This window comes from Natrix helvetica (assembly GCF_964273705.1).
Source record: "Natrix helvetica genome assembly, chromosome: 3".
Classification (NCBI taxonomy): domain Eukaryota; kingdom Metazoa; phylum Chordata; class Lepidosauria; order Squamata; family Natricidae; genus Natrix; species Natrix helvetica.
Window position 1 is genome coordinate 111,062,667 of NC_138549.1, and position 16,290 is coordinate 111,078,956.

Genomic DNA, 16,290 nt, shown 5'->3' on the forward strand with positions numbered 1-16,290 from the left:
TGTGATATAAAAAACAAGGTCAACTTGTTTTGAGAACCACAATAAAATATGATTTGTGCAGGAAGTCAGTCCTGAGAAACAAAATTAAATGGTTTTATCACATCAGTAGTCTATAAAAATAACAATTACAGTCCATTAAACTTAATTTAGTTGCTTTAGTATCATAAAGCCAGGATTCCTGCTTTAAAGTTTAATTTGCTGATGTGATGGCAACACTAAAAAAATTACAAGTCATTTAGAGATATAGTTTTATTATTTTGTTTATGCATCCCAACAGTATTATTAGTCAAGATGCTGAATTTGTCAAGCATCTTGAAGAACTATGAACATATACCATCGGACTGAGTATTTCAGTTCGATTATGAAAGCTCATGTAGATGAAACGGGGGGAAAAGGTGCTTGATCTTAAATCTGTGGTGAAACATACGGTAACACTTCACCACTCTTTTTTAAAAAAAATTTTAATTGAAATGATCAGACAAAATAATTCTTTAAAGCTTTCTCGTGGCCAAATCTTGATGCATGAACGAAACCTTTTTATTAAAATCAGGTAATGAACATATGTCAAGTTCTGATGTTCTAAAGAAAAAAAACTCAGCAAAGTTTCCACCTAGTTAAGTAACTACTATATGAAATTGGTTATTTCCTACACTAGTGGACAGGATATTCCATGTGTCCTCAATCATATATCTAACATTCAATTGGGTGACTAGACTCAAAGGGAAAGAAAACTATGAGACCTAGGTTATTTTGTGTAGAAATTGTATCACACTGCTAATATTGGGGAAAGAGAACTTATTACTCTCCAGCAATTATGAAGTAAAATTCCCAGCATTTATCACAATTGGGCCATATTGGCTGGACTGCCAAAAGTTGTACAAGAAGTCCTTGACCTACAATAGTTTGTTTTGTGACTGTTCAAAGTTACAACATGACTGAAACAAGTGACTTATGACCGTTTTTCACTCTTATGACAGTTGCAGGATCCCTATGGTCACATGTTCAAAATTCAGACACTGGGCAACTGACTCATATTTATGATGGTTGCAGTGTCTCAAGGTCATGTGATCACCTTTTGAGACCTTCTGACAAGCAAAGTCAATGAGGAAGCCAGATTCCCTTAACAATTGTATTATTAAGTTAAGAACTGCAGTCATTCATTTAACAACTATAGCAATAAAGTCGAGCAAAATTCACTTCACAAATGTCTTGCATAGCAACAGAAATTTTGGGCTCAATTATGGTCATAAGTCCAGGACTACCTGTACTTCAGAGCATTGAAAGGTGCAGATTCCCCACATCAGCATTATGTGAAATAGCACACAGCTGCCATATCATCATTATGCAGTTTACTTTCCTTTACTCATGCAGGAATCAGTTCTCCTTCATTAGCACAATTCTGAATGTGCTGCTCCCAAGTTGAAAAGCAACATAAATTACCTCTAGTGTTTCAGAAAACAACATAATCTATATTTGCAATTTGCAGAACACACTATCAGGAAAGTAGTATATTATATTTAGAGCAAACAGAAGAATAACAATTTAAACATTTAGGAAAATAACCGAATCCAGTAGCATTTGCTTAGAATGGAAGAAGTCTGAGTTTCAAAGCAAAAGAATAAACCAGAACAATAACAACTCAGTTCATACAGAAAAGGGGAAATAGAGCATGGGTTTCCAGCAGTCAGCATCAACAATAAAAATTAAAGGAGAACTCATGAAGAGATGAAGGGAAAGTACAGTTGTTCAAGAGTAGCAAAAGCAGAATGTATTTTTGTTGCCCAAATTATTAGCAAGGATGCTAGACATCCATAATAAAAATGAATTTTTCAGAGTGAATAGTCAATTATAGTCAACTTGGTAAATTGAATACAATTCTTAAAATAAATAAGCTAAAGAAATTTCAGGCCCCAATTACTTTAAAAAAATGACATATAATGGGAACAATTATAGTAACTGTATCTTCCATTTAAAATGGAACAGCTTTAGTTCCCACAAACATGACACAGTCAGGTAACAATTACAAACTGGAAAAGAAGAAATCAGTGATGGTCCATTATTTTCAGTGAACAATTTGCTTTCTTCATTAAAAAAAACTTGTATCTGAATCTAATCTGAAATATTTCAATGACACTTATGAACTAGATATATAGTAGAATCTTGCACAATTATTTTATTATTTCCAGGATGCTCTTATAGTATTTTCGTTGTTCACTTCCTCCGTTCTTAGATTAATACAAAATCAAATACCTTAAATTATAAAGCATAGTACCTAAGTATCTAATATTAACCAGCAAGCAGTCAGTTATCTCAGTATCTAAAATTAAACTACATCACAAAAATAGGGGTACCACTCGTACTAGCAAGTACTAATTGCAGTTAAATTATGTGAATTAAAGGAAGCGCCTTCTCTATAAAATTAATGTTGTTTGCTTATTTTAAGACTAATATTTTCCTACAATTTCTCTATCGTGGAAGTAAAATTGTAGTCTCCTTAACATCACAAGAGAAGTGAAAATTGTTTGTTTGTGGAAGATCAGTAGTAAGCACCAAGAACTGGAAAACTGTTCTGGGAATTTTCCAATCCATTCTGTAACTTTTTCCAATAAATCATTGTAATGCCAGTTATAAAACTAAAGCTGTAACAGTTAATTTTTTCATGCCAAGCAGAAAAAAATCTAGAATTCAGTAAAAATTGTATTGTATTTTTAAAGTAAATTTTAATTAGCTTAAGTCATATCAAAAAAAAAATTTCAAGCACCCAAATTTCATTCATCTTACCCACTTTATGTATTATGTTTACATTTGTACAGCAAAAGATCTATATGATAATTAGCACACATTACAGAAGAATTATGCCAACCATGAACTACTAGTTTCTGAAAGTATATTGTGTTTATATTGTTGAACTGATCCAAACATGCAATTTCTACATGCTACTTTTTGGGGGGGGAAATATTAAAACTCATGTTTAAATTAATACTACATCATGCATATTGGAAAATTAACCAACACAAGTTGAGTACAGGTGATTCTTGACTTACAATCATTCATTTAGTGGCTGTTCGAAGTTTACAACAGCACCGAAAACAGTGACTTATGACCATTTTTCACACTTACAACCATTGCAGCATCCTCATGGTCACAAATTCAAATTTGGATGCTTGGCAACTGGTTTCTACTTAGGACGATTGCAGTGTTCTGGGGTCATGTGTCACCTTTTGCGATCTTGTAACAAAGTCAATTTAGAAGATCGCAAAAGGTGATACATGAGGGGAAGCCAGATTAACTTTACAACCGTGTTACTAATTTAACAACTGAAGTGATCCACTTAACTGTGGAAAGAAGGATCATAAAATGTGCCAAAACTCGCTTAACAACTGTCTCACTTAGCAATGGAAATTCTGGGCTCGATTGTGATCATAAATCAAGGATTATCTGTACTCTTAGAATGGAAGTGATGATCCCGTTTGAAGGAGGTTAAGAAGTAAAGTACTCCAGAAACATACTTAATGTAGTCTTATGCATTCTGGGTTCAATATTTTGGTTTCAACCAAAATTAATTACTATGTTTAACACTGCTCTATTCTTCAAGACCACCTTGAAGACTGAATTGATTCAACATTGCCCACTGAAATAATGTCTTACAGGTTCCACTGGTTGCTTCCTGGATCAATTCACAGTCTTGATTTTGACACTTGGATCCTAAATACTTTAAAAATATCATTTTTTATATTTAAAGCTTTAAAGCTACCAATCTATTGTACTAAAGAAAATGAAACCCTTACTATTTTCTAATAATGCATTGCAATTTTCTCTAAATTGGTACATCAGCATATTTATCCAAATCAGCATATTTATCCAATATATACCTCTTAAGTTTAATACTAAATCATGACTATTATTATGAGTAAAGACACTATTTATGATGTTGATATGTGGTCAAACTAGTTTGCCATATCTAAACACAGTAACAAGTAAACATTTCATTCCCTTTATGTGGGAGACATGATAGCATTGTTCCAATATCTCAGGGGTTGCCACAAAGAAGAGGGAGTCAAACTATTCTCCAAGGCACCTGAGGGTAGAACAAGAAGCAATGGGTGGAAACTAATCAAGGAGAGAAGCAACTTAGAACTGAGGAGAAATTTCCTGACAGTTAGAACAATTAATCAGTGGAACAGCTTGCCTCCAGAAGTTGTGAATGCCCCAACACTGGAAGTCTTTAAGAAGATGTTGGATAGCTATTTGTCTGAAACGGTAGGGTTTCCTGCCTAGGCAGGGGGTTGGACTAGAAGACCTCCAAGGTCCCTTCCAACTCTACTATTGTATTGTATTGTATTGTATTGTATTGTATTGTATTATGTCAGAGGAAAAGAAAGAGTTTTATAGCTGCTATTAACTGCTAAATGATGTGCCTGCTATTTTGAATTTCTGTTTAAATATCCATGATAAAACTTAAGATTCTGTTTAAAAAATGAAGCATCCTTCATATATGTAGATTTCTTATGAAGCTCTATTACCATAAACATTTAAACAGCATTGAGGTAGGATTATAAAAAGAAAAATACAAGATACTACAGGCTTCAACTTTATAAATCATTTTAATATATGCTCCAAAATACAACATTCTGCTATTCTGCATAAAGTATAAATTAAATAAACCCCTCAGAAATATGAATGTAAACAGGTTAGCACATAGGTAATGTTCAGATTATGATCATTCAACAGAGCTGAATGAGGGGAACTTAAAACCAGCCTGCAAAATTCTGTCCATCACAGCATCCCCATGGCCATGCAACCCCAATTCAGGAAATTAGTAATCACAATTATTATCAGAAGAAAAGGAAATATATTACCAAAGATGGCAGATGACCACTTTAATTATAGGTAAACAGTATTCTTTATCCATTTCTGTGTGCAAGGAGCAGTAAACCTACAGGATGATGGTGGACAGAAGTTCACTGAGGAAGACCCAGACACTAATATCTGTTCTTACATGCAGTATGAGTCAGGCTAATAATGTCTGGTAAATGTCAAGGTTTCCAACCAGGTAGCTTTCTGCATCGGTCAGGAAGTAACATCCCCATGGTTTGTGTTGCTAATGTTGAATAAATCTACAGACACTATGCTTGCATGAATCAGAAAATTGCTGCTTTGTGTCATAGGACAGAATTTTGGCAGGTGCTTCACCCTTTTAAATCACTTCTATCAACTTCAACCAATTATCAATTTTCCAATTCCACTGTCAAATTGTATTTTTTAATCCATTGACAAGTAGAAAAGAGGGAATTGGAAGATTTAGATAGAAAAATATGTCAGAGGGAAATTCTGGCTCTTTACCCAAACACATTTTTTTAGCTATCAGAGGTATGGGTTAAATTTCAAACTTTGTCTAAAGAAGGTTAAGGTGAGAAACAGAGAAATAAACTGGAACCAAGAGGCTAATTCATACAAAAGAATAATCTCCAAAAATTAATTTATGTTATAGCCTTAGGAAAATATTCCCAAAGCACACCCTGAGAAATAGTAAAACTAATTTCAAAGGAAAACACCCCTTATGTTTTTACTTTATTCAACATAAAGAACTGTAAACTTCAGTAGACTCTTTACAGTTGTCAATCACAATAAATGTATAGCTAAATATAGATGTTGAAAATTTGGATAATAAACTTTTCATCTGTCCAGAAACAGTTGATCTAACCTGCCTGGCATTGGGATGTATTGTTCCAGACATGGGTTCAAGAAGATGAGGATTTTCCTAGCATGATACAGGTTTATTCCTAGCAAAAGATTCTCAGCTATCAAAAGTTCCTGATGGAGCTTCATTTTAGACATAGAACATATACTATACATGTTATACAAATTATATTTTTAAGCAAGAGGCTTCCATTCTAACAACAATCACAATTTCTGGCACACCAGAAAATTAAATTTTCTTCCCAATTTCTTCCCATTCATACTGGTAATTTTAATTTTGCCTTATTAATAGGAAACAGAGAATCTTAACATGAGAAGAAACAGTGGAATTTAGAGGTTTCAGAACACTGACAAGATACTGAGAATGAAACACTTATTTCAGGGAGAGACAGAAAAATAGAGAAAGGAAGGAAGAAAAGTGAGGTTTAAGTCTCTGTGTTCACATGACTGTAGCTTTAATGCTCTGCAGAGATAAAAGAAAGTAATAGTTTACATTTAAACTTACTATAAGTCCATCTGCGTGCTTCTCCTCATTAGTCTGATCCTTAAGGAAAAATGTTACAAATATTAACATAATAATTTGTCATCAATGTAATTAATGCTGTTTTTATAAGATTCGTGTTTTTAAGAAATTACCATTATACTTTTTGAAAGGGAAACTTCCTCATTAGAAATTTTGTTCATTATATAGTTCATTATAAAAAATTCAGTTATTTTAGAAGTAGATAAAAAATTCTTTCTAACAAATGTATCTGCCATTTAAAAGCCACAATAAGTTGCATCTGTATTACATGAATTACTAAAAGTAATGAAGATATAAATTCATATAAATACTTAGAACTCCTACAAAAGGTTCTTATATCGTGTTTTTTTGAATTCAGAAACAATATTCCTGAAATCTCCACAATATAAGAAAAAATAATGGCATTTGAAGGAGTTCTGAGTAAAATGCCTCTACTATTCTTTATCCATTCATGCCTTCTAGTCTTTCCTTTTAAATGAAAACTCCTTTGAGCTGAACTTGATTTCTGATGATTTCATTAAAGCCATTTGATATTGCCTCTCCATGGATGATTTTTATTGCCTCAAAACTAATCTACAACCCTAAGATTTTCCTCATGATCTCCACACAAGTACTAACTAGATTCAATTCATTTGGGTTATGGGATTAACTAAAGTTTTATCTGAAAAATAACCCCCTCATTTCTGTCTTCTCCCATCATGTGAAAAAGAGAAAACCAGGAGAAAGAAAGAATAAAGAGTAATTATGACTGGAGCTTTGTCCCATCATAAGATATTTAAAAGAAAGCAAACAGTTTTCTCCGAGTTTCTTATCAATGACTATATAATGATGTTCACTGGTTTAGTAGCACCACTATATACAAGATGCATTTTGCCACAAGTCCCCCCTCCCTGCAAATAGTAACTATAGCTGGAATAACACTAGTTCAATCTTAATCAAGTTCAAGAGCAAAGGATCACTCTTCGCCAATGTTTTAAATTAACTTAGGTTAATATCAACGGCTTCACAGTTCAACCCTAATATACTACATTCTCTTCTGTTAAATTACCTGTAGACCAGTGTATCAGAATATGAAAATGCAGAATATGTGGAGCAAAATGTAAGTTAGCTTTTGGATGATGACATAGTTTGAATGTTGAGTGCATATGGACGTTTTCATAAATGGGTGACAGGAGACTTTGGCTATTAAAAAATAGTTGTGGCTTGTCAGAAACATTAACAAAAGGGAAATTGGTGAGACTGCAATGCTCTTTTACACTTGTGGTCAATGTTTTCTTCTGAGTAAGTGGAATACATCCACATTTGAAGGATATGAGGAATCACTGTAGTTACAAATATGTAGCAAATTATAATTAATCCATAGTTCCAAGTTAATCAGTACTTTACGATAGGCAGTCAATTTCCCTGTTGTGAACTAAAATTATCTAAATTTGCCAAATTTGCCAGAGAGAATGAATTTCTGAAATTCTACCTAATCCCCATGCAGTGATTAGGGCATTGAATTCTCTTTATTAGAAGCTCTCAGAACTTAGTAAATCGTTTCAGAAGATGAAGATGTTGCCTTAAAATGAATTTTGATGGGTTTTGTTGCCCCCAATATGGCTTGCTTTGCATTACCCCATAAAATCATACTATAGTATATGATCTCTCTTGCTCACCAAATGGCAATAGGTGATTTAATTAGATCTCTTCTGGATCACTTCTACATTTGTTTCCCAGTTTACGATAAAGAAATACCAAACAAGAATACGAATGGCAACTCAAGACCGTCAGCACTTCATGAAGAGCCAAGTTAAAATACTGTTGTGACCTAAAATTACAGCATAAAAATATATTTCCATGTGTTTTAAGAATTCTTCATTGAGAGAAATCAATAGAATCTTCAGAAATAACTTTTAAAGCACAAATGGAAATATTTAATACTAGGAGGCAGCATGTCAGCCTTCTAATGTTTTGGAGGGTCACAGCTGGCACTTTGATTATACCATATATTGCTAAATGGGGCAGGGTTGATTTTTTTGGGGGGGGGGCAGATCTTTTTCTTCAATGATGGGTTTAGGGTGAAAATGGCAAAAAAAAAAGGTTTCTGCGAGGCAAATTGCTCCTTCCTCATGTCAAACAATAAAAATAGTAAGGAAGTTGAAGCTGACTTCAATCAGTGTTGATAATTTTGTACAAATTTCAGTATACAGTTTGGGGATGTTTGGGTATAATTACAGATTGCCATCCCTGCTCTAAATAATATAACTGATGGCAGTATTTCATTTAATAGTTCCAACATATGCAATTACAAAAATAGAATGTTGGAAACTGCTCATAACTGATAAACATAATTAATAGCTTTAATGTGATGTTTTCACTTACAGGGGCTACCAGGAAGCACTATGTTCTGGTGGTCAATATAAACCCCGTCATGTAAAATTCTGCATATGGAGCTTCACAGAATATAACATCTGCAACTCTCTACACTGAGAATTTAAGGGAAAGTAGCCTGTATATATCATTTTGACTGCACATAGTCCCAATAGAATTGTTTCAGACATAATCTTTAATTTATTACATAATAAAAACCTGTAATACTAGAGTTCCTGATTATATTCATTCCTTTTCAAAATGCAATATATCGATATATGGAACATCCTGTGTCATTTCTCTGGTATTTATGTAAAGGCATATGTTATTACACCTAAAGTTGGAAGGGAGTATAAGAGCATAACGAGATTTCATAATCCCAGAAATTGAGGAGCAATTTTCACTTTATTTCTTAATCCCAGTAGGTGATGAGAGAATATAGTTGCAGTCATATAAATAATGCCATTTTGCTACAGACCTCCCATTTAAAGGCCCTAATTAAAGACAAAGTCATAGGCTCAAACAGCACAGTTTGCCAATTAGTTTCCTTTTCAACCCCAATTTTCATTGTAATGCTGCTGCTTTATTAATTGCCTTTCTTGAAGGGTTCCTACTCATCACATTATCAGAAAATATCACAGTCACAAAGGAAGAATACAGTTCAGAATCTGAAAATAAACTCTGTGTTAGAATTTTTTGTGACTTTGAAAACTGTCAAGTTTAGTTATCATACAAAAAGTGCCAGGTTTGGCTAAAATATAAATTTTCTATATTGGGGGGAAAAAACTAACAGCCTACATAGTTCATGATGTTTTAAGCTACATTACAATTACAAATTGCAAATGAACTTTATCACAGTACAACTGTACAATAGATCATTTTTATATTTGTGTCATAAAGGATTTTAAGAGTTTATGATTTATGAGTATATGACAAGCTTTATTCAAAGTTCTTTCCTAAGAATTTTTTAAAAAATATTAATAAACCTAATTTTAAAATAATATTAATTACAATACTTCATTGCAAACATTCTTATTAAAATAAATAGAATAATTTAGTTATTGTTTGTTACTTCACTATATATAACTTCATATTTCAATAAAACAAATATCCTGAGTTTCATGTGTTTTATCAGTATTGTACATATGAAACAAAATAAGTCTTCAAATATATACATATAGAAAAATTCATATTTTCCTACTTTGAATTAATACGTTTCTCCTGCTTATCCTTATTTTCCAATATAATTTAAAATGCTAAGCATAATTACCATTACTCTGTCATATTTTAATCATTCTCATAAAGAATATTTCCCAAATTTTAAAATATCAGTAATACTTTACAATTCTTTCTTTTCTTTTGCAGTATTTTATCATTTCAAGAACGTTATTCGTCTTATTTTAGCTTTGCAGACAATGCCCTTCCCTTACCAGAATATACTTTATCCTACCAACAGACCAGAGCAAGTATCTCTTCTTCCTCGTATTTCTGATGCCAGAATTGTACCTAAAACAATTTTCTTAGAAGTATTATTCAAATGTATTTTGGTCCATATGCACTGCTATCTAGCCATTTCTTTGAAAATTCTGTTCTTTTGAAGCTGAGGGTAGAAGGCTTGCACTCAACTCCAATCCATGGTATCAGCTGTTTGTTGCTTGAAGGTTTGTCAAAAATTTCACTCTCAAATCATTTTTTAAATTGTATTACATATTACTGGATTATATTGTATATGGTTATTCTTTTGGACTTTGATCCAAAATAGATACATGTACTGTATACATAAATGCATACATCGGCAACAACTACCAACAGCAGTTTATATTAGATATTTTTAAGTTGCCCCACAAAACTAAACAAAGATTTTTCATATTTGACATTGCAGTAACTTCTATGCCAGAACTAATTATTAAGCTCATTAAGGATAGAAAAATATTTAAATTTTATTTCACTTGTACATGCAAAATAATGTAGGGAGTGAGGACTTTAACCACTTTCCCGCACACACCCCCAAATCCCATTTTATCAGTTCTAGGTTCCAAGAAGAAAAAAGAAATGGTGAAATATTTCAAATCTATTATCAATACACTGAGAAACCAATAGTCAAGATGGGCCATCAAATACAACAAATTTTAAGATCACTCTTTCAAATTCATACAATTTATTTGTAACCCAGTTCAGGAAAAAAATGATTAACATTTGCTTCTTCCTATTTCAGCTTGGAGTTTTCTGCAATAATAACCAGAGTTTGTTGCCTCTGGACATTTAAGGAGGTAGGCAGAAGTCAAACTTGTGTGGGTGGAAACCTATATACAGATGGTGTCTTGTAATACTCTTTCTCTTCCATGCAGTTTCATGCTCCAAAATCAATAGCAATTTGTCAAAATATAATGTTAAGTATGTTCACCATCAACAGTATACCATCTAAGTGTGGCAACTCTTGTCATAGCATTATGTACTATCAATGTTCTCAAGAGCTCAAATCATGAAATGCTGGTTAGAAAACCAAGGGATTTATATTTATTAAATAATTCATACTAAGAAAGCAAGATGATGGAACCTAAGTGGTGCATGCATACACACACACACCCCTTCAAGTTCTTAATTTGCACATTACTACAAAATAACGAACAATACACAAAACACTATTTTCTATTTGATACTGATAGAAATACTTACTTTAGCAATCTGCAGCAACACAATACAGTGTTTTATTGATTCGACCATGCTCTAAGGAAGGAAAAATAAATATTTAAGTTTCTCTAAAAAAATTTAAATAATTAAAGCAATCCAAAGCACTTTCAAAAAGGTCTTTGCCATTTATTTTTAGCATTTATTTTTCAAAGCTATTGTTATAATATCTAACAAACTTAACAATTATGAACAACCAATATACTTCAGCATTCCTCTCCTGCTTTGTTCTCTCAGCATGCAACCAGCACTGTACTTCTGGGAAAAATATTGCTTGCACTTGCAAATAATCAAATAATCACATTAAGTATTTTAAGTATATAAAAGAGTTTTTGATGAACAACTCATTAATAGTATTGTTATGGTTATTTATATGTGATTTCACTTTAAAATACATTATTTTGATAACTACCTAATAAAAATAGTCCTTGAGTTATAGATATACTGTATATATTTTAAACCTACAATGACATTTGCTTACTTTAGAAGATAGTAAGAAATGAATAAAATTAATCTACAATATGATAATTATTCCTGCTAATAAATAATTTATTTTATATTTCTCCATTAATGTATCATAAGAAGCACTATGATACAAGTCACTTATGGAAGGAGAATAGTCATACCATTTCATTTAAAAGAGTCTACTAGTAAACACATTGTTAAAGATGAATATGTACATAAATATGAACAAGACTTTAAAATATTTTAGATTATCTTCCTTCAATTATTACAATGCATTCTAAGAGAATCAGATGAAATATGACTTCAAGTGTATAGTGATTTAAAACAAAAACTTACACTGGTTGTTTCTCTGAGGTTTTCAATCTTCTGCAAACACATACCAAAAATATTTAAAATATTAAAAAAAATATTTAAAGATACAAATGGTGATCTTTAAATTCATTAATACTATTGGTTGTTTATTTCTAACTAAACATAAATATTATCTACAAAACTAAACAGTGCAAACTCAGACAGGCAAGTTTTAACAAGTGTCTGGGATCTCAAGCATATTCCAGACAAAATATTGCATTACCAAGAGGAGCAGACATCTTTCATCACTATACAATGACCCTAATATTATTTTTCTTTGATTAACCAGCAGCTAGAATACAAATGCTACAACTTGCTACCACATTCAGAAAATCTTGTTGTACAAATAGCTTTCCTCTACCAACTTATTCTGTGCTTATGCTTGCAAGTTATTTTAATTTATACAGCCAATTCCACCTATAAACAAACAAAATGACTCTTAAAAATAGCTAGTTTTAGTCACATTAAGAGTTTTTTAGTTATAAGCAATTTTGCTGAAAAGTTTTGTTTAGCATATTTGAAAATCTTAAAATAATTATTTTGCATTTCCAAGTTATAATATTGAATCAAGATTCAGGCTCAATAGATGTCCATATTTTTGCCTCTACTTATTTTTTCTACAGCTATATCAGTAAGTCATTTTGAAAATTTATTATAGAAAATGCTTAAATGATACCTCAAGAACATTTTATTCAAAACGTATTTCTACTAGAAATACCATATTTTTTAAATTATAAGATGCACGGGTATATAAGACGCACCAAAATTTCGAAGAGGTAAGTAAGAAAAAAAGTTTTTGTCCTCCCCAGCCCCCAGGAGCACTCTGCAGGCTTCAGCAGGGCTTGGGGAAGGCAAAAACACCCCTATTTTTGTGAAAAATGGGCAAAAAAGGCCTGTTTTTCGCAAAAAGGGGGGCATTTTTGCCTTCCCCCCAGCCCTGCTGAAGCCTGCAAAGTGCTCCTGGGGACTGGGGAAAGGCAAAAACGGGCCATTTTTCCCAAAAATGGGATGCGGGGCAGGGCTTCGGGAGGCCAAAATGGCTGTATTTGGTGTATAAGACGCACCAACATTTCCATGCTCTTTGGAGGGGGGAGTGCGTCTTATACTGCGAAAAGTATGGTAGATGGAGATTTTGTTTCTTGTATTGGATCAATGGATTTGTTCAAAAGAAGAAAAAAACAACAAAATTCATGCTATGAATCAGAATTAATGGTGTTTTTTAAATACTAATTGCTATACAGAGAAGATATCAACTATCATATTTTCTAACATCGGACAGTCACTGCAACAGATTAGATTTTAAGTAATTATAAAGTCACATTTCTCTGGCAAAATTATGTAATGAGAAGAAGCACCTATTTAATAGTTAAAGAGAGTTTTTCTCAATCTATATAAGACAGTCTTTCTGTCTGCACTCTGGCAATCATTTGATCCACAATTCACATAATTATCAGCCAACTGCTCTCTGTCCATATTGGATAATAATTCTGAAGTACACTCAAATGCATCTAAAGGGAATCAGGTTGAGAAAAACTGCCTTACATGTATTTTATAATCAGCATATGACTGTTCTAAATAAAAAAGATCCTTATTTTAGCAAGTTTCACATAATAGCAGCTCTAAAATGGAATTTAACCTTTTGTAAGAGACATATCCTCACAGTTTCTCATTGAGGGGGGAAAAGTGGTCCAGCAAGAAAATTGTGTTTTCCAAAAGAAAACATACTAAAATCTCTAATACAAATAGTATTTTTTTGCTTGAAGGAAGATCCTGAGTAAGGCTGACTAGCTGCAGGCCTCCATTTGGTTCCTGCAAACTACCTCTCATTCAGTTTTGTTTTGCTTCAGTAAAAGGAATGTCAATCATATGGATGCAAGTTTTCCAGCGAGTCAATATCTCCTTATGTAAGACATCCTACTACATTTGGGCAGCAGAGAATTGCTGGTTATGTTCATAATTTAGTTGTGCAGGTGAATGCACAAGAATCTGCATACAGCAATGTGCATAAAATACTTTGGAGCTTTAGACTCCTGAAAAGAATGGAAAAGCAAGCAGACAAGCCCAAGGCAGTGGTGGCAGAGAAAAGGCAGAGAGAAAGGTTCAGAGGAATCAACCGAGTTCTGCATAGATTACCTGCAGCAGGAAAAGAGAATATTCTACACGACTGTTTTCCAGCCCAGAAGAAAAAAAAAACAAATTTCTAAGCTGGGAAAAGCAAAAGCAAAAGACAGCTTTCATTCCTGTTGCAAGGTCTCTGTTAGCACCCCAGATGTGATGCTTCCAACCCCATTGAACTCTCCTGCTGCAAATGCTACGTTTCTGGGTAAGAAAAGTAGAGTTCTCTATCCATATAGTGATGGCTCCTTCTGGGGTGCACAGAAATACATATTACTTTCTTTAATGACCTTGCTAAGGAACTGTTGTAGAAAACTAGAGGAAAGACCACTCTGTATGTCACGGTGAGCTTTGAAGATCAGATGTAAATCCATAGAAGTGATTATTTTATTTGAATTAAATATATCCTTTCTTATTATTCTGTCTCTATTTTCTCTGCACCTACTATAGATATAGATACAGATATATAGATATAAACAAACATATATAGTATTCACTACCTATAAAAAGACCAGTAAAGTTGTATCTTAGAAAGAAATATATACTCTAAGGTCATCTGTACAAAAAATATACTTGCTTTTCTCTGATCATCATCTCTGCAGTTCTGAAGTTTTTCATCAAAAAGCTAAAAAAGAAAATTGTTAAAAATATGGTTAAAAATATTAATAATTCCAACAGGATAGTAAATCACTTTTAAAAGTATATTAGTTTCTGTAGAGTAAGTATATTTTTAAGACAGATGTCTTGCCAAAATAATATTCATATTACCTATGGCTTTAACAAACTGTTGCTTCCCATTAGTTCATAAACTTTTTTGCTTTCATTGCAAAGTGTAAAAAGTAATCATAGGAGGTGGGGTGGGGAATAGGAATATTCTCTGATCACAACAGTACAACCATATGTGAATAATCAGCATAGTATTACAAACAGGAGGATCCACAGGATCGCTAAAAACATCAAGATGGGGGCCACAGTTCTGCCCTTTTTGTATGCACAACTATGTCACATCCATGATAAAGGAGTAGGGCTTTGACTGTGACCATTATCTTTACATTTTTTTAACTGCCTACAATTGATGCACAATAATATATTCAAGTTAAGCTGAAAACATTTCAAAATCATTGCTTTAGAAATAAAATATACTACCGCTTCTATTTTTATTATCAAATATTTTCTTCATTTCCAAGATCAAATATTTGAGCCACTTGATAACAAACTAAGTCAATTCTACTTAGAGTTGAAATCTAGAGCCATTTTGGTGAGGGGTTAAGGCATCCAGCTAGAAACCAGGAGACCGTGCGTTCTAGTCCTATGCTAGGCATGAAAGCTGGCTGGATGACTTACAACCAATCACTGTCAGCCCAACTCACCTCACAGAGTTGTTGTCGTTGTTATTGTTGTTGTGGGGAAAACAGGAGGAGGAAGGAGTATTAGGCAGGATAAAAATTCTTTAAAAAAAATCTGTGGCATCACAAATTAACTGTGATGCACACAATGTAATACAAAAAAAATATATAGACAAAATTTGTTTACATAAACATGTTTTTTTTACTTGCACTTAAATATCCAGATTCACTGAAATTGAAATCTTTAAGTAGAGAATTATTTTAGATTTTTGTCTGATTTTTAGTTTTGATTAAGCATTATAAAATTAAGCTTTGCATATCCTTACTTAAGCAAAGCTTTTATTGCTGTTCTTAGAACTTGACTACATTATGAAAGTCTGCAGATTCTAATTTGCACCTAAGCTCCTTAGTTCTAATCTCTTGAAGCAGGAACTGTCAACTACTATCTTTGTATTTTGAAACAGAGGTTAGAAAGATTATTTGCTTGTCAAGAAAATACATTCAAAATTCAAACTAAAAATGTATGGTGTTCCCATTTCTGGCATTATCTGCAAGAGAATTACAGTCCAGTATATAATTGCTGGAAAATTATTTACATCTATAATGCAGTCATTACAGAGTTAACATACCTTCAATTGATCTATCAAAATTTGTAAGTAAGCATCAGCTTCTGTAAGTTTTTTATCAAAATCTTGGACACTTGGAACAAATCCAGACTCCACACCCTATAAATAATAAAAAAATAAAAAT

The 16,290-nt window shown here is 32.7% G+C and overlaps 1 protein-coding gene across 3 annotated transcripts in view; it reads right to left on the reverse strand.

Annotated features, from left to right (window-relative positions):
• Positions 1-16,290, reverse strand: part of OSBPL9 (oxysterol binding protein like 9) — a 56,073-nt gene that overhangs the window by 12,828 nt on the left and 26,955 nt on the right. For 2 of the 3 annotated variants that reach the window (XM_081946737.1, XM_081946739.1), the window contains 5 exons: positions 16,170-16,265; positions 14,772-14,819; positions 12,065-12,094; positions 11,252-11,302; positions 6,206-6,244 (listed from right to left, as the gene is read on the reverse strand). In XM_081946737.1, the coding sequence (XP_081802863.1) occupies positions 6,206-6,244; positions 11,252-11,302; positions 12,065-12,094; positions 14,772-14,819; positions 16,170-16,265 (264 nt within the window). The remainder of the gene's footprint in view (positions 1-6,205; positions 6,245-11,251; positions 11,303-12,064; positions 12,095-14,771; positions 14,820-16,169; positions 16,266-16,290) is intronic. The other variant, XM_081946738.1, reaches the window with a different exon arrangement.